Genomic DNA, 18,242 nt, shown 5'->3' with positions numbered 1-18,242 from the left:
ACTACGCTGGGTAGGACAGATAAGTTCATCCCTCATGAGGTCAACTACAAACATGATCCCTGCACTATTAGAGGCGAGAGGGGATAAAATCTGGACGTGAAACGTGACAAAGCCGAACTAATTTGGAATATTGGATCCATAGAGCCAGCGTGGAAATACCGTTAAAGCTGACGGAAAACTTGGTTCAGCTTGTTTCTTATAACGAATTGTGTATTTTTAATTAGGCTTTCCCACTATCTAAAACTGCCCTGGATGTTATGGCGAGAGGGCCCAGAAGTACTCCCCCCACTCCCTCCTCCCCTGCGAACACCTGTGGATGCGTTAAGCTGCGGTGCGAGTGATAAAAACTTTCCAACGTATCAAGAACACTGCCTACTGGATGCCATTCATGGACATACAAAACAAACAACGACTAAGTTTTTGTTGCACTCTTAAGTCCTGCACATGACTCAACGGACCCGGGGAAGCAAGCGGCTTCAACACGGATGATTGGGAGAACCCATTTGTGCTAAAAAATGTAAAAAAAAAACTTTCTTACAAGAACCTTCTGTTGAGAATGCTGGTGAAGATTGTCAGTCATCCAGGTCATGGTCATTCAAAAAGAAGTAAAAAAACAAACAACTGGACTTGTCTTGTGAAGTTTGAAGACGTTTTGCTTCCTATCCAGAAAGCTTTCCCAATTGAAAAAGTCGGAGAGTCGTTAGGGTCGTTATTGGCCTGGCTTGCAGGAACGATGTTTCGATCCCCTGCATGATTGATAATTGAACCAATTCATGGAAAAATGACAGGGAATCCTCCGTCAAATTTTTAATGCTTTAAGTATTTAACTCACCATAGAAAGCATGCATTGTCTCTTGGGTATCATCCATAAGACATTTGATAAGCGTAAGACATAGATGTACAATAAAATTTAAATTCTAATCTATAAAAAGTGAATAAAAAGAAGGTGCACATAAGAAAATGCACCACACACACACACATACATGCATACATATCAGCCGAACACAGAACAGCTTAGAAAAGTTTATTGTGAGGATGAGTTGGGGTAGCTGAGGCAGGCAAGCAAAACCAGACTTGACAGAGGAATGATGGTTGATGATGCAGGCAGGCAGGGATGAGCAGGGAACCAGAACAAGCAGGTAGTTACAGACTTAGACTTGGTGATGAAGGCATGAACTGACAAGGTACAGAAGGTGTAGGCCGATGACCCATGAGAACAGGCAGAGCAAGCCGGTGGAACTCAGAGAACAGGGCAGAAGTGAGCAGCACACAGGCACTGGAAACTTATGTCAATGAGGGCTGAACACTAGCAGATATTCCAAGAAAATGGGAGTGTCAAGGCCGGAGTGCACATGAGGAGAAACAAGACGTTCTGACTGAGGCATGTGCAAGTAGGCATGTGAACAGGAGAGCAGAGTTTACTCTAATTAGTGCAGCATGAGGATCAAGATCAGAGTGCTGGCTGAGAAGTAGACACAGCTGATAGGATATTGGCTCAGGGATGAAGGCTGATTCAGGTAAAGACCAGCATAGTCTTAAACAAACAAAAACCTACATAATATATACTGTCACGCCCGCCGACAGGGGGGGGACATATGGGTCTGTTGTCCCGGGCCCAGGACAGAGGGGGGGCCCAAAACTGACTTTGACCAGCGCGCGCGGGCGCTGCTTGCAGAAACTGCACCAAAGTCTCCCTCATGGCACTCTGTTGCTCCCCCTCCCCTCTCCTACATGGCTCAGCGGCGCCAGCCATTCATCACGCAGGCTCAGACCGGCCCGCCCACTCTGTTCCCAACACAAACATCCGCTGTGCTGTTCAAATCAGACTCGGAGAGAGAGAGGGACTGCACGAGCGGAAAAAAACATGAACAGGGAAAGAAGCGCCATTTGGCTAAAATTTAATACCGTAAATGAAATCAGGCTGTATGGTTTGTAAAAAGCCGGTTGAATTCAGTGTTAACATAACAAATTTATATAAGCACGGGAAAACCATGAGCAAGAAAACGTTGGGCAACAAACGGAGAGAGGAGACGAATCTTCTCTCATTGCCCCGACAAACCCACAGATTGACTGAGGCGTTTCAGTCCTCCAGAGAACATCCAGGTAGATCAGATTGGTCTTCAGCAGCAGTTCATGTTAACTTTCAATGTAGATATTATCTATCATATGTTACTGGAGCCCATACATAAAATGTAATTAAGACCTTGAAAGAACCCAGTAAAAAGTGTTTTTTAAGATAAAATAACATTTACTAATCCTTTATTTATCCCACGACGGGGAAATTTATAGGATTAAAGCAACAGGCAGGTGCACACAACACAGACAAAATTACATAAGAATTGAAAGATATGAGGTTGATTTGAAAAAAAAAACACTATGAACATAAGATTATTATTATTATTATTATTATTATTATTATTTAATTGTAATAGTAAAATAAAAATCACAAAACCCGGAAGGTCAACAGTTTCATTATACATCAAGCTTAGGAACTGGCTAATATACAGCAGGTCAAAAAAAGCCATATTTTGGCTGCAGTGCTGCTGTTCTCTGATGAAGAAACTAGTATTTTTTAACTAGTGCACTAAATTCAATAGATGGGTTTAAAATATCCAATATAAAATACAGAGATTTCCAGGGCATGAAGTATACAGTTAAGATGACTTTTTTTTAGTGTGTGTGTGTGTGTGTGTGTGTGCGTGCGTGCGTGCGCGCGTGTGTGTGTGCATACGCGCGCATGTGTGTGTGTTGGCGGCAGATGTAGAGGGGGGGCCCAAAAAGACTGCGTTGTCCCGGGCCCTAGCAAAGCTGTCAGCTGGCCTGTATACTGTATATATATATATATATATATATATATATATATATATATATATATATATATATATATATATATATATATATATATATATATATATATGTGTGTGTGTGTGTGTGTGTGTGTGTGTGTCTCCTAACCCATCACAACATGATGAACATAAATACATTTAATTCACATAAGATGCTTTGGTTCCCATTATGTCTCTTGTTCTTTACTGGAAGCTGATTATACCAGAAATAATGATGTCACACCAGATGACAATACTGTAACAATACTTCAAATTCCTGTAATTCATCATAGGTATCATATTGTCAACAGTTCCACCATAAAATTGCAATAGTTTCAGGGGAACAGATAACAGTGGACATAACAACAGAAAAAAAATCATTTGATAATTGAACCAATTTATGTTCCGGGGAAGCTTTCTGAAGAATTTGCATGAATAAAAAATTGACCAAAAAACCAAGAAAAAATTGAAAAAAAGATGAACATTTTTCAGTAGCAGATTGCTTGCATTTTGTTGATATTACATCACAGATAATTTGCTGACCAGTGATTTTAAAGAGACTTTTTACAAAAGAGTATGTTACTAATCGGCACAAAAAACAGTTACAGTAAACTGATTGTTGTGGAGGCTCCAGATATTAACATCTACACAGTCTCAGTATTTGCCACAGTCGTGATTTCAATATCCCTGGTGTTCATCTCCTGACTGTCAGATGTTTTACAAGAACAGAGTGAAACCAGAAAATTATCCAGGATGCTTTTCCGACTTAACAAATACAAAGTTGTGTCTGCAAGGGGACTAAGAGACAGACAAACATAATATATGCAAAGAAGTTCAAAACTGGCATTTTTTAACAGGAAAACAACTATGATGGGCAGGAAAAGCAGAGTGTAAATAAGCACTACTGCAACCTGAATGGCTGCAATTCTTAGTTTTTCATCTGCTGGGACACTGAGGGCTCCAGAAAGAGCTTTAATAGTCCCAACCAAGCAGAAGATAAAGCAGGGGATGGGCAGAAGGAAAACACATGACAAGATGGTGGGAACAATCATATAAGCAAAAGGCAGAAGAACAATTAGGTGAAAAGAAACAGGAAGAACCCAGACCACGACACATACAGCCACAGATGTCTTGATGTTTCTCCTGAATCTGTACCACAGTGGCTTGGCAATGACCAAATACCTGTAACAACATAAATAGCTATTCAGTCTATGGAGACTATCAGGTAAAGACTAGTGGGATTGTATGAGACAGAAAAGAAGCATTAAAGGGAACCATATAGTTACCTTTCCAGGGAGATACAGACCATGAATCCAAGACTGGCAAATAGACCACAGTTAAAAATGACAGAACCCATATTATAACTCTTAAATAATAATGTAATTCTGCCACAGAACTGAATGAGATCAGAAAAGAGAAGGTTGATGACGAAGATAGGGCAACCCTGGTTCTTTTTCACCTGCAAAAAAGAAAACAGAGAAAAAAAAACTATTGACACAAGAATATTTATGCTTAAAATGTTTCCTGTTTGAAACATTCCAGTTATTTATAAGGGTAAGAAAAGGAAACTTAGACCTTATATGAGAGAAAGCTATTATTTTAAGTACTGTCATGGTTTTTAGGTGCTTAGCCCAAGTGCAGAGAGAGACAACGAGCAGTTCAGAGTTTTTATTAATGAACACACGGGTTTAAATAGTTACTGAGCGGGGACACACATGTAGGTAGCGCCGGAACGAGCTCGAATGATCTGTGGGTAAAGGCAGAGGATTAGACAACGTAGGAGGAAAACGATAATCAGCGAGCGAGGGTGGAACGCTTACCGCCGGGCACCGCAACCTATGGAGGGACAGGCTCAGCTTGAGACCACACAGGGAGGCAGCTGGTGACATAGTGACCGGTGGGCGGGCAGGTGGAATCCATGGAGGGGCCCGAGCAGCAAGCATGGTAGATGGTTGGAGAGGACTGGAGGAACCAGAGAAGTCCAATTGGGGTTCCTCAGCCCGGCTTGGTAATACCAAGGGAGCCGAGGTGATGGGGTCCGGAAGGCTTGACTCGGGACTTCTGAGTCAGAGGAGGCGCTGAAAGCGCGATCAGAGCGAGAGGCGATCTGGGAGACACAAGAGCGACAGTTAGCGCAAGGAAAAGTAAGCTGTCTTGAGACAGTGGCCACTGAGACATACTACTTATAGGTTAACACTCTGGCGTCCTCCAGTCGTCCGAATGCCGCTTTTATGCTCGGCCACATACTGCCAAACAAGCCGCAGGTGGGGAGCTACCTGCTGAGTGCTGACCCCCCCCCACACACACACACACACACACACTCAACGGTCGGCACCCGGCAACCGCGAGGGCGATGTGGAAGGACAAGAGGCCAGGAAGGATTCGATCTCAGCCCGATCCGAGATGGAGGAGCCGGGCACCCATGACTGGGCCTCGGGACCATGGCCCTCCCAGTCAACGAGGTATTGCCAACATCTACCCCGTCAACAGGAGTCCACGATCCGTTGGATCCGGCGACCTTGATGGAACTGTGTGGGTGGAGGGGTTCCGGCTGGAGGGCACACTGGGCTTGATAAAACGGACTTGGTCTGAGAGACGTGGAACGTGGGATGTACTCTGGAGTGTGGGGGGAGACGGGGGCGGACGGCCGTAGGGCTGATAATTGACTCGATAATATACGGGCCGGTAAACCTGGGAGCCAGATTGCAGGGAGTAGAACCGGAGGGGCCGTCCCTGGAGAGCAGCCAGACTCATAATGTGGGGCTGGAGATCGCCTTCGATCAGCGAATCTGCAGTTCTGCTCGGCAGTTCTGTGGAGGGCCTGGATGGTCCTTTCCGCCCAGAACTGCCAACAGCGGCGGGTAGGATTCTCCACGGATGGTACAGCGATCTTACTCTCCTACGGAGGGAGGAGATGTGGCTGATAGCCAAGGAAAACCTTGAAAGGGGAAAAACCAGTAACAGAGGACGTGCAAGTGTTATGTGCATACATCACCCATGAAAGGAACTTACTCCAGTCCGATGGGTTGGAGGACCTGAGACAACGGAGTGCTGACTCAAGCTTCCGGTTAAGCCGCTCCGTCTTACCATTAGTTTGAGGATGGTACCCGGATGAAAGAGAGCACCGGGCCCCTAGGAAGGAGGTGAACTCTTTCCAAATGCGGGACATAATCTGGGGACTACGTTCAGACAAGATGTCCTGAAGGATGCCATGTAAACGGAAGATGTGCTTAACCAGGAGCTGAGCAGTCTGGAGAGCAGAAAGGAGCTTGCGAAGGGCGACCAGGTGACAGGCTTTCGAGAAACGATCGACTATAGTTAAGATAGTCATCATTCCCTGGGAAGGTGGAAGCCCTGTAATAAAATCCAAAGTAATATGGGACCAGGGGTGCTTAGGGATGAGGAGGGGCCGTAGGAGGCCAGATGGAGGTCTGTTAGAGGGTTTGTTTTGGGTGCAGACCGGGGAAGCGAGGACATACTCCCAGATGTCCTAAGCCATGGATGGCCACCAGAAACGCCTGCAGATGTGAGAAAGGGTTCTTTGGACGCCCGGATGAGCAGAGAGCTTGAAAGAATGACACCAGTGGATGACCTGTGAGCGTGCTGTGCGGGGAACGAAGGTTCTATTGGGGGAACGTTTCCCGGCTCCGGTTCCTCCCTTTGTGCCCGAGATATTAGGTCCTCGATCTCCCAACGTAAGGCGCCGAAGGTGCAAGTGGACGGGAGGATGGGAGCAGGTTCAGGGTCCGAATCCAGTGGTACGTGAAGGCGAGAGAGAGTGTTGGGCTTCTGATTCCTGGAGCCTGCTCGGTAAGTGATGGAGAGGTTAAAACAGGAAAAAAACAGGGACCAACGGACTTGTTGAGTCGTTTGGCTGACTGCAAAAATGCCAGGTTCTTATGATCTGTTCAGATAATGATGGGCTGCTCGGACCCCTCTAACCAGTGGCGCCATTCTTCTAGGGCAAGTTTTATGGCTAGAAGTTCACGGTCTCCACCATCATAATTGCGTTCGGCGGGGGTTAAGCGTCGGGAAAAGAAAGCACAAGGGTGGAGCTTTTGGTCGTCGTCCGCATGTTGGGAAAGAACGCCGCCAACTCCGGTGTTGGAGGCATCGATGTCAAGCGTGAATTGCTTGAGGAGATCGGTATGCACGAGTATGGGCACCTGGAAGAACTTTTTCTTTAAATCCTCGAACGCAGCGTTGGCATCTGGATTACAGGTGAAATGTGACTCAGGTGACATTAGTGCGTGCAGTGGGGTGGCGATCTGACTGTAGGAGAGATTCTGCCGGAGGGCGTGCACAGCTTAAGACAGCTGACTGATCTGAGCTGACAGCCCCTGCAGCTGATCCTGAGTAGATTGAATGGCTACCCCGAGTGTCTGAAGCTGCTCCTGGTGGAAGGAGAGTGTCCTCCCGAGAGGGTCTGCTGGGTCAGGTTGGCCAGTGTTGGTCTGTCATGGTTTTTAGGTGCTTAGCCCACATGCAGACCACACTCGGGAGACAACGAGCGGTTCAGAGTTTTTATTAATGAACACACAGGTTTAAGTAGTTACTGAGCGGGGACACACACGTAGGCAGCGCCGGCACGAGCTCAAACGATCTGTGGGTAAAGGCAGGGGATTACACAACGTAGGAGGAAAACGATAATCAGCGAGCAATGGTGAAACGTTTCCCGCTGGGAACCGCAACCTATCCGGGGGGAGTGGAGTGGAAGGACAGGCTCAGCTTTAGACCACACAGGGAGGCAGCTGGTGACGTAGTGACCGGTGGGCGGCAGGTGGAATCCATGGAGGGGCCCGAGCAGCAGGCGCGGTAGATGGTTGGAGAGGACTGGAGGAACCAGAGAAGTCCAGTGGGGGTTCCTCAGCCCTTGGTACTACAGAGGGAGCCAAGGTGATGGGGACAACGAGGCACGGAAGGCTTGACTCGGGACGTCTGAGTCAGAGGAGGCGCTGAAAGCGCGATCAGAGCGAGAGGTGATCTGGGAGACACAAAAGTGAGAGTTAGCGCAGGGAAAAGTAAGCTGTCTTGAGACATTGGCCACTGAGGCATACCACTTCTAGGTTAACACTCTGGCGTCCTCCAGTCGTCCGAATGCCACTTTTATGCTCAGCCACATACTGCCAAACAAGCCGCAAGTGTGCGGGCCCCGCCCACCTGTCAACCACAGTCACCTGTGAAGTGAGCAGAGGAGGCAGCGCCGGCAGAAACTGTGCAGGGCTACCTGCTGAGTGCTGACAAGTACAAACACAAAGTCAATTAGTACATTCTTTGTTGCTGAATAGATTTGTCATTTTGAACTCACCTGTAGAAAAACTGCAACTATTACTATTAGAGTGAAAGGAAGTCCAATGCCAATGGTAATCCAGTCCAACCAACTAATCATTTTCAATAGTCTCTCATCAAAACTAAAACTGAAATGTAAATTTTTTTCACTTGATTTCGTGTTTAAGATCAAATCGACACTCTGTTCCTCTGAGCTGTTGTTGTATTCCAAATCCTCCATTCTTCTGTGTTGAACCAGAGCTTTGAAGACAGTGGTATCTGTAAACACAAAGAAATACTTATTTGTCATTGTAATTGTACACAAGTGGTTTTAAGATGTAATCATCTAAAAATGTATTGGTTAAATTGGATAATTTTCTCCATCATCAAATTTTAGATATTTTGGTCACAGCCTAAAATTCTGTGAACCTCCTACTGAAAACAGACTAGTCCTGTTTTAGCATTTCCTGGTGTGAGCCCTTCTTCCATTATTTTCTATTGAAGGCTTTGCTAACCAGACTTGCTGATGCTGCAGGTCTCCCTGCTCCGCCCTCCCAAACTGGGGTTTCTGCATTGGATTGGGGCCCAAGGCATCAAGGACCTGCCTTTTTGCCTGTATATCTGGATTTTGTTTGCCATCTTCAGGAGCCAGAGCATTCACTTGACGTCTGTGAGCAACATCACACGAGCACACTGAGGTTACATTACACCTGTCCAAAACTTGAGATTATAACAAGTTACATGGTTTACTAAAATAACCAAGTTACAGCAATAATTTCTTTTAAATTACTTAGTTTAAATACAACTGATTTAGCCAAGATTACATGAAAAATACAAAAGTCTTGGATTTTATAGCTGTACAGCATATTTTTATTTCAGAATAGGATTCCTGCTAAGGAAGAACTGAGAAAAAAATTTACATCTTTCAGAGTTCCAATTTTATTGCCATTAAATTATTTACATTTTCTGCAATGATATTTAGCACCAGCATTTGGTGCTGTGCAGCCTCACTTCTGTCAGTCTGCTCCAGGGCAGCTGTGACTACAATGTAGCTCACCACCATCAGGGTGTGAATGTGTGAATGCAGGGGTAAAGGAGTGACCAGTGTAAAGTGCTTTGGGGTCATCAGATGATTTATTTCAATATTCTCAGCTTGCACATAACTTGTCTAACACAACAAGGGAACGCTATTAGTTCTGAACAATTGCGTTGTGCTGCTCTTCGTTTTGATGCCAACAGCAGCTTTTTAATAACGTAGGAGATTCAGAAAATCTTTCTGATGTAGCTGTAAATAGTTTAGTCGAATTGATTAATGGAAAGGTGTTTTCACAGGTCTGCCTAAAAAGTGGATCAGAGAGCTGCAGCTGATCCAGAACGCTGCTGCTTGTGTCCTCACTAAGACTAAGAAAGTAGAGAACATGGACCCGGTTCTGGGAGCCAGAAGAAGTCCTTCCTCTGGCTCCCTGTATCTCAGAGAATAGACTTTAAAATGCTTTTGTTAGTCTATGAATCCCTGAATGGCTTAGAACCTAAATACATCACAGACTTGTTATCCGTGCATCAACCCTCCAGACCACGCAGGTCTTCTGGCCCCAGCCTACTCCCCATACCTAGAACCTGAACCAAACACAGAGAAGCAGCATTTAGTTCCTATGCTCCACTTATCTGGAACAAACTTCCAGAAAACTGTAAAAGTGCTGAAAGCCTGAGTTCCTTAAAATTAAGATTAAAAACACATTTGTTTAGGATTGCCTTTGACTGTTCTAGTTAAACTGTTTTAAACTGTTACTGAAAAATCATTAGTTCAACTTTGTAGTCCAACTGTTTTTAATGTTTGCTTTTAATTTCTATTCTACCATGTTCTATTTTGTTTCTGCATTTTATTCCTACTTGTTTTTATTCTGTTTTATTTTCCTATATTTTAATCATGTAAAGCACTATTGTGCCATATTAAAGCCATGATAAAAAGATGACGTCAGATTGAATTCTAAACGTTTGACCGGAGGAAAATTCTGGAGGGGTTTGTGAGTGAAAGATTTTCCAGGCAAGGACGGCCCCTCTCTCAGCAGGGTGCTTCTGCAAACCACCCCCACAGACAATAGGTCAGAGCACCCCTGACCAAGCCCTCTTTCAGAGTTCTGACCACTTCTGACCAGACTCTGAGACGATGACTACTTTTCTCCTGGAACCCTCGAGGAGAGGGGGGCTGCCCTGCAAGAGCCACATGGGGCCTGGAAGAGGCCACAGGCTGAGTGAGACATGAGTCTCTCTGAAACTCAGTTCCTCCCGGACATCGGGAGAAACGGCCAGCCGATTCAAATATGAGTCTCACACTTCTGCTTAAAAACAGATGCCGAAGTGAATAAATCCGTCTATGCCAGCTTTGTTTTGCTTTCTTAGCGGACTCCAGGCAGAGCTGGTTCCAAGCAACGCAGAGCTGAAAAGCCGGCAGAAGGACTCACTTCTAGGGTGACCATATTTTCATTTGGGAAAACCAGGACATCTTGGAGCGGGGGGGGGGGGGGGGGGGGGAGGAATCTCTGTTCCCATGCATAGAGATGTCTGTGGCATGCACTCACTTAACATAGGCCTACGTAATCCTACAATAACATGATATTTACAGTTGGTTTATTAAAAATGCTTTTCAGTAAAAGTCAACAGCAATAACTCCAATAACAAATGATAATTTTATTCAAAATTGATTTATTAAAAAATGCTTAAAAATTCCTGTAATGAATGAATAGCACAATAAAGGCCTCCCATTTGTCTCGACCCGGTCTGAAAGCGGGGAAACTCTTTTTGGTTTTGGATGTAGATCCAGGCAAAATATGTAGCCTTCTGAGATATTCTAGCCTGAATCTATTTAACTGAATTCTTTGGGCTACAGGTCTGACATTAAATAGACCTTGGTGTGAGTAATAAAATTAGCCTCAGCTTACAAAAAATGTGAATAATAACATCTATTCATTCAATTACTTTTTCATAATAGGCTGGTTTGGACAGCTTTATACCCCTTAATAAATACAATAATTTAAAAAGCTTCTGGATACATTCAGCTCATTTGTCAGATTGTATACATTTGTTTCATTTTTGAAAAAATAAAATAAAATATAGCCAAAACAGAAAAGCAGAAACAGAAAATAATCCTCTCACATATATGTGAGCTTTTAATTTCATAGTTAAGACCGTCTTGAATGTCCGGGTATTATTGATAATCTTACAAGCATATTTTCCCCTTTTTCCTCATTACCTAATATGTTATCCACTGTCATTAGATTTTTTGCGAACACATCTTTTTCTGTATACTGTGTTATTGTTTAAATTCTACCATTATTCCGCTCTCAGTAAATTTATCATGGGATTTAAAATGTGTACATTTTCTTGTCTTTTTCCAAGCAAAAACTGCCTTAGTGCCAAATAGGGAACAACAAGACGTTGTGTTTGAGTGATAGCGATAGATAAAAAGGTCTGACCAGTAACCAACGTGTGGATGGGGTGTGAAAACTTTCCAGTGCACCGTCAGGTTCTGACTTGATGTCAGAACTTTTGCTCTCTGGTTTTCTTACACACCTAACTTAATCAAACATCAATTAAAGCTCACACAGATAAACAAAAAAATTAAATACTGCACACTAAATGATGAGAGTATATATAAATGATGTAAGTGCAGTTTAAAAAGCTCTTTGAGTAATTTAATTGCAGATTTTATAATGTATTGATTATATTATATGTAAAATTTCACACAAAGTAAAAGCTATATATTAAAAAAAGATGCGTAAAATTGTTGTTGTTTTTTTGTCACTGTTGTAAAATCTCACTATACCAGATATTCTTTTCATTATTTGACTCAATTCTAATCTCAGTTTCAAATGAACAATCCTTTAGAATTTCAGCACATAGTCCTCTTGCAACTAGGTCATCCAAATGCAAACAATTAATGCTATAAAATAAATAAGTTGAGTGACAATCGTAAACGTTGCTCGTAAACAAAGCAGCATGTTTTTAACCATTGAAATTAGACACCTGATAAACTTCATACTATCCTTCCTCTTTACCAAAGACAGATTCAAAAACTAGCAATAAACTATTTTTCTACAAGAGAACCCTCAAAGGAGTAATAACTGGTGGGTTTTTATAGCATATTTGCCATAAAGTGACACACACACACACACACACACATCTTAGGGCGTCAAATATAGTTACTACCCACACTCGTGTTGTATGTTGGGTTTTTACTGCTAATTTTGGACTGTTCTTTTTCAGAGTGGACAGATAATACAACTTTAGAAAGTAAAAAAAAAAAAAAAAACACTCTGGTTTTCAAGTTTAAAATTGATATTTTCCATAAATCTTCATACAATACAATTTTACTAACACTATCAATCTGGCATAAGCAGAGACACAAAAACAACACAGAAACACCGATCCACAAATGGTTTCTACGTTAAAGACGGTAATGGCGTCACAGCTAAACAGAATGCCAGGGTAGATGTACCTACTATGAAGAGAAAAAAAAAGAGAGAACATAAAGTTGAAATAACAACAAATAATGTACAAATAAAAAGGACCCAAAAGGGTTGTAAGTGTTGATTTTGCAAAATAGGAGTAGAAGAGTTAATTAGTCAATCTAGACCGTTTACATATTTTTTAAATAGTTGCTACGGTTTGATTTCACCTATACAGGGACAACATATCCTGGTATTTTTCCAGTCAGAAGTTTACATACACCGATCGTGGAGATGAATTTTGGAAGAAAAAAATTAAAACTAGCTATTTGGTTTTGCCGCTCTAGACAGGGTCAAAACGTATACAGGCTAAACCTCTCCGCATGTTCACCTAAATGTTTTAACCAATGGTGCTGGTTCTAGATGTGTTTGGAAACTAAATGAAAACTAAGAGAAACTTCCATCCACCACAAAACTCCCCCCTTAGTTCAGGGTTCACCTCATGTAGCTTTAGAGGATTTGTAGCAAGGGTTTGGCTGTTAGAGAGTCTGTTGTTCTGTGGTTGCCACTGATTTCCAAACAAAATCCAACAATTTTGTACTTGTCAGCAATTTTGTCAAATAAAAGAGAAAGTTTAGACAATTACTGGCATTATTCAACAAGAAAAAAGCCACTTCCAAACTGACTGATTTAACCTAAGTCTAGATTGATCTGTTAGTACAAACAGACTGCGTGGTTTGTGTGGAAAAAAAATACGGCAGTGCAAATGTTGGCTCTACTGATTACACGCCAACAGGTATTGCTGACAGCAACCTCTGCATTTTTACTGTGCTGCAGGTCGGCCTGTACCCTGCATGGATTTCTGTTGCTGCTTGCAGCCGGCTGATGATCAGCAGCCTTTATATCCACCAAATAATGGATCAATGTTTATAACCGTAAAACCAAAAGCTACTAACTGGATATTTCTGCCATCACAATTAAAAATCATGTTCTTCTTACTTTGGTTACCTAACTTTTACTTGTCTGGTACAATGCTATACTGTTCTGCTGTTTTTAATGATGAAAAAGCAATATTTTGGTAAAAATCCCCCCGGCACAGTTAACCGCAAACATATATATATATCACTATGAATGTAAATAAGACATCATTTGCCCATTCCTATTTCTTTTTGTATTTTTTTTTGTATTCTTTTTGATCCATTGTATATATGAAGATTCACTGTGTATAACTGAATGCACCTTTCCTACTCTGCACCTTCTTGTATGAGCCGATGTTGCAAGTGAATTTCTCCATTGTGAGATCAATAAAGCCTATCTTATCTTATCTTATGGAATCAAAGCATCTAGTTTTTTAGTTTAAAGATGGAGACGACAAAGTGGAGCAGAATGAGCAGGTTCCAGTGAAAAACCTGCAGAGTCTTATCAGAGCAATATATTGAGAGCAAAGTTTGGTTTTGGTTCTGTTCTGTGGAGAAAGTCTTTGCAGTTTTTGTTAATTTGTGTAACAAAATATGTTTAAAATGTTACATTATTCTGCAAATGAACTTTTTTTATTTTTCAATCGTTATCTGACTAGGCCTTATGTATTAATAATTGCAGTTTGTTTTCTTTTTCCTTTGCTGTACTAACTTAACTTTAAATTGAGCTTTGTTCCATTTTAATCAGTATTGTCTAAAGTCAGCTGTCACCTGAATCTCCCCACTTTGGGACGGTACAGCTACTTCTATTCTGTTAAGAATACGGTACAGCTATTTCATTCTGTGTCAGAATGAAATGAAAAAGGTAGTATTTATCAAACCTTAATTTAAACTAGATGTGTACCTTATTTGATAAATGTGTCATTATCATTATATTATCATTTGTCGACTAAAAAAAAACTAGTTTAACATTGTCCCTGCAGTACACTAGAAGGATCAGTTTTATATAAATAGAATAAAATCTATTCTATTCTAAAAAAGAAAAAATCCAGAATGTAATGTACAGGTGTAACTTGATACTTGTTTGTGACTATTTTCACTACAGATGCATTTGCACTGCATTTGCAAGACCACCAGAAAGGGCTGAACTTTTAGCATTTTGATCCTAGAACTTTTTTAGTTGGAGATTTAGCCTTGTTATTCAGAGTGAATTAATCCCCGATTTAGCTTTTTTTTTTCATTTCTATTACTCATAGAATAAGTTTAAGTAATTATGTTAAGAACCAGCAGAATTTGTAAATTTTTAACGATTACACGATTAATTGTCTGAACAATCATTAGAATAGTTTATAAGAGCCATAGTTAGGACACGTACAGGTGACAGGAGAAATATTAGTACAATCTGTAGAGAGATGGCTGCCTTCAGAGTTGGTAAAAAACATATCACAGGTGGAGCGCGTGTAGACCGGTCATTGAAGTTCTGAGCGGTTGTAGCTCGCCGCGAAGAAGGAAGTTGTGACATGTTTCGTAGGAGTCACCGTGCATGCATTCAGTTAGGTGGGAAGAGGGCCTTATATATACATTATTGATAATACAGGCATTGTGTTTGTCCGTGTGATGGGGATTTTTAGGATACGTAAAGGCGTGAAATACAACATCCTGTCGATTTTTTTTTTTGTGACAGGGTGTCCGCTATTTATAAATAAAGCATGACAGCGCGAGGGTTGTAGAGAAAGACAGTTTTTGTGTTGAGGGGTCAGATGATTGAGAGAAAGCGAGATCTTCCCCCTTGTGTCTCCTCCCGCGCGGCATTTCGAACAAGTTGAGTATTATTTTAACTGCTTACTGACCGAGTGAACTTATGACCCTCAAACTGACAGTGACCTGTAGAGTGTATGGACTTATTATGTTCTAAGCTGCAACTGGTAAGCAGTCAGTAACTGAGGTTAGACGCTTGCTGTTCACAGGGAGAGCTGAGGGGATGCATCGCAGGATTCTGGCTGAGCGAGAACCGTGAGCTTTTTATGTACAGATTCCGGATGGGGAAGCTTATGCGTCTAAACGCTTTATATAGTTTTATTTTTAATCTTTATTTTGAAACTTTAAGTATTCAGAGTCTGACTGCTTTTACGGCTGAAACAAAGACTGATTTCCTCCCACCTTAAAGATTGGGTGCGCGTAACGGAATTAAATAATTCAAAATAATCATAATAATACTAATAAAAAGATTGGGTATGTATACCGGAGTTAAATAATTATAAATAACTTTAAATGATTACAATAATACTACTAAATAAGGTTGGGTACGCATAACACAATTAAATAATTACAATAATATCAATGATGGTAGTAATAATATTATTAATGATATGAATATAAATGAAAATAATAATAATACAATTAATAAAAGAATAATTAATTCATTTAATAATGATTAATGTGGGGGGGGGGTCACATGAGGGGTCACGTGGTGGGGTCATATGGAGGTCACGGTAGGGTAATAATATCAATGCTAGGGTGTCACATGAGGGTCACGAGCAGGGCCACGTGACGATCATGTGAGTGGGGTCACCTAAAAGGTCAATTAAAAAATAAGCCCCGCCCCTTTTTTATCGCCCCGCCCACTTTTAATCCATCAAAATCGGATTAAAAAGTGACAGAACATATACACTATAGTCTCTCTTATCCCTGTGTTAATATTGAATATTAATGTCAATTTAAAGGCAATTGTGATAACTATATGCTTTAACCGATTTAGCAATTGATCGCTACAGCGACCCCTAGCGCCCGAAGGTAGAATTGCATTAATAAGATCGGCCGTTCATAAGGTTTAAATTATTTTACTGAGCAAATAAGTCTTTAGAATATCATTTACTCAAAATAATGTTCTGGTCAACTTGGGATTTGCATTGTGAATGTGTTGAAAAGATGTCAAATGTTGTTCTGAATTAGATAAACTAATTTAACCTCAATCCACATTCTTTAAGAAGTTGTCCCTCCTTTATTCTATGTGTGTGCAGGGTTTGCTGGTAAAAGATCGCTAGTGCTCGAATTCATCCCTTTCAACCATTGTCTTGATATCAGCTTAAGAGCTGATCATCACCAGACAATACTTAACAGACAGAGAGTTATTTAATAACCGTTAAATAACTTTAAACTTTATTAAAACCCCTTTTTTTTTCTGTCTCTGTCTCTCTTCGAGGACAGTCGTGTTTTTCTTCTCTCCAGCTTTCACCCCCCCTCCCCCTCTCCTGCTTGCTATGTCTTTCTGAGCACTTTCTTCATATCACCCAAACTCTGAAAACCATGAATCTGGTAAGCTGGTCTCTCAATAATATTGATCAAATTTTTTCGATGGGTAGGCAGCATAAATGGGACACGTCTTGTCCTGATTGACTCATTTCGTGGGATACACCCTACATTCCTGGATAGAAAACGGTGTGTCTTTCGACTTTGTCATTCCTTGACGTTAAAACGTTTGCATGTTTGGATTTACGATACTTGGATTTCTACTTATTGGATTTGGTGGATTTTTGATGTATCAGCAAATACAGCGGATGTCAGTAGCCATTTGGCCTTGATCAGTCTACCGGCTGCAAATGACGCGATCACTAAGGCGGTGAACGGAAAGACCTGGAAGGTGGAGGAGCAGAGCCGAAAAGCTGGCTAGGCTGGAACGCAGACTGGCTTCTGTGGTTGAACTCAAGGGGAAATGGGTTAAAACCTTGATGTGAAACGCAGAAAAGCCCAACAATTTGGAATATTAAGTCAGCTTTAAGCAAAGACTTAAAACTGACGGGAAAGTCAGTACAGCTTGTCCTCATAACAAATAAAGTATTTGGATTATGCCTCCCCTATCGATATCTCGCCCTGGAGTGTTATGAGGAAGGAGCTCAGAACCGCTTGCCTTACATGGTCATACTCAATTCTAGTCAGAATTTGAGTCTGATACTGCTCCATAGAGCTGTGATGATGGGGCGTGTTTTGAACGAACCAGGAAAAAAAATTCCTCTGCACTCAATTGGATAGACCTACAACCAATAAGAGCAACGGAGTGTGCGCCGTATGTTAAGCGACGCATAGTTGAATAGTCTGAATTAGCGAACGTACAACATTACCTACTTTGTTTACAACATGGCATTCATATCACAACATTGCGAGTTATTTACTAAGTCAGACAGTCAGATGATCTCTTACCATTTGTAAGTTAGATTAACTTCGTCCACGACGATACCCATAACGTTGGCTTGAAAAACATCGGAGCCTAGCATGTCCCTCCACTTGTTGTTCAGCAGCCAGGATTCCGGGCTTCCGAACAGGAGCTGGCAACGACCACTGGCTATATCCACCTCGTGGTTTACGCCGAGTTGCATCGCCGTGATGCCCATTTCAGCTACTTCTTTTACGAAACGAATTCAACCCAAGCGCGCTTTGGTGACGTGGTTGATTACGTTACTGTTGATCATCTGTCCATCATCGTATAAAGCTCGCCCTGACAATTTGATTGGCCCGCCAGATATTGGGCGAGCATACTCGCGCTAGTATTGAGCAATGCCAGACCGAACTTCCCGACCTAAAACGTTGTGGGCGGGACTAAGTTCGGAATGGCACCCAGGCTACAGAACCGCCTCCCCCGCTACCCTCCTCTCCCGCTGACACCTGCGGATGCTTTCTGAACTGTTGGCCGGCTGATAACATCAAGGACAATGGCCTCTGGAGAGCGTTTCGTGGAAATATAAAATACTTTCACCCAAACAGACACACATAACTGACGCCCACAAAAAAAC

The 18,242-nt window shown here is 41.9% G+C and overlaps 1 protein-coding gene across 1 annotated transcript; it reads right to left on the bottom strand.

The window, feature by feature from the left end:
- Positions 1 to 3,469: 3,469 nt before the first annotated feature.
- Positions 3,470 to 17,843, bottom strand: LOC110367517 (G-protein coupled receptor 4-like). Its single transcript, XM_036131377.1, has 4 exons — positions 17,653 to 17,843; positions 8,134 to 8,206; positions 4,112 to 4,284; positions 3,470 to 4,007 (listed from the first exon to the last, which is right to left on the bottom strand). Exons 1-4 carry the CDS (start codon positions 17,841 to 17,843, stop codon positions 3,470 to 3,472), a joined length of 975 nt encoding a protein of 324 aa, XP_035987270.1.
- Positions 17,844 to 18,242: the final 399 nt, after the last annotated feature.

The sequence above is a fragment of the Fundulus heteroclitus genome, unplaced genomic scaffold (assembly GCF_011125445.2).
Source record: "Fundulus heteroclitus isolate FHET01 unplaced genomic scaffold, MU-UCD_Fhet_4.1 scaffold_43, whole genome shotgun sequence".
NCBI lineage: Eukaryota > Metazoa > Chordata > Actinopteri > Cyprinodontiformes > Fundulidae > Fundulus > Fundulus heteroclitus.
The sequence above is the reverse complement of the archived record's forward strand: the minus strand, read 5'-3'. Positions and strand labels throughout refer to the sequence as shown.

Coding starts and splice junctions, on each gene's coding strand:
- LOC110367517 (XM_036131377.1), bottom strand. CDS start 17,843: ATGGGCATCACGGCGATGCAACTCGGCGTAAACCACGAGGTGGATATA. Junction 8,207..17,652: donor GTTAATCTAACTTACAAATG/GTAAGAGATCAT, acceptor GAAAATGATTAG/TTGGTTGGACTGGATTACCA. Junction 4,008..4,111: donor GTCTGTATCTCCCTGGAAAG/GTAACTATATGG, acceptor ATGTTGTTACAG/GTATTTGGTCATTGCCAAGC.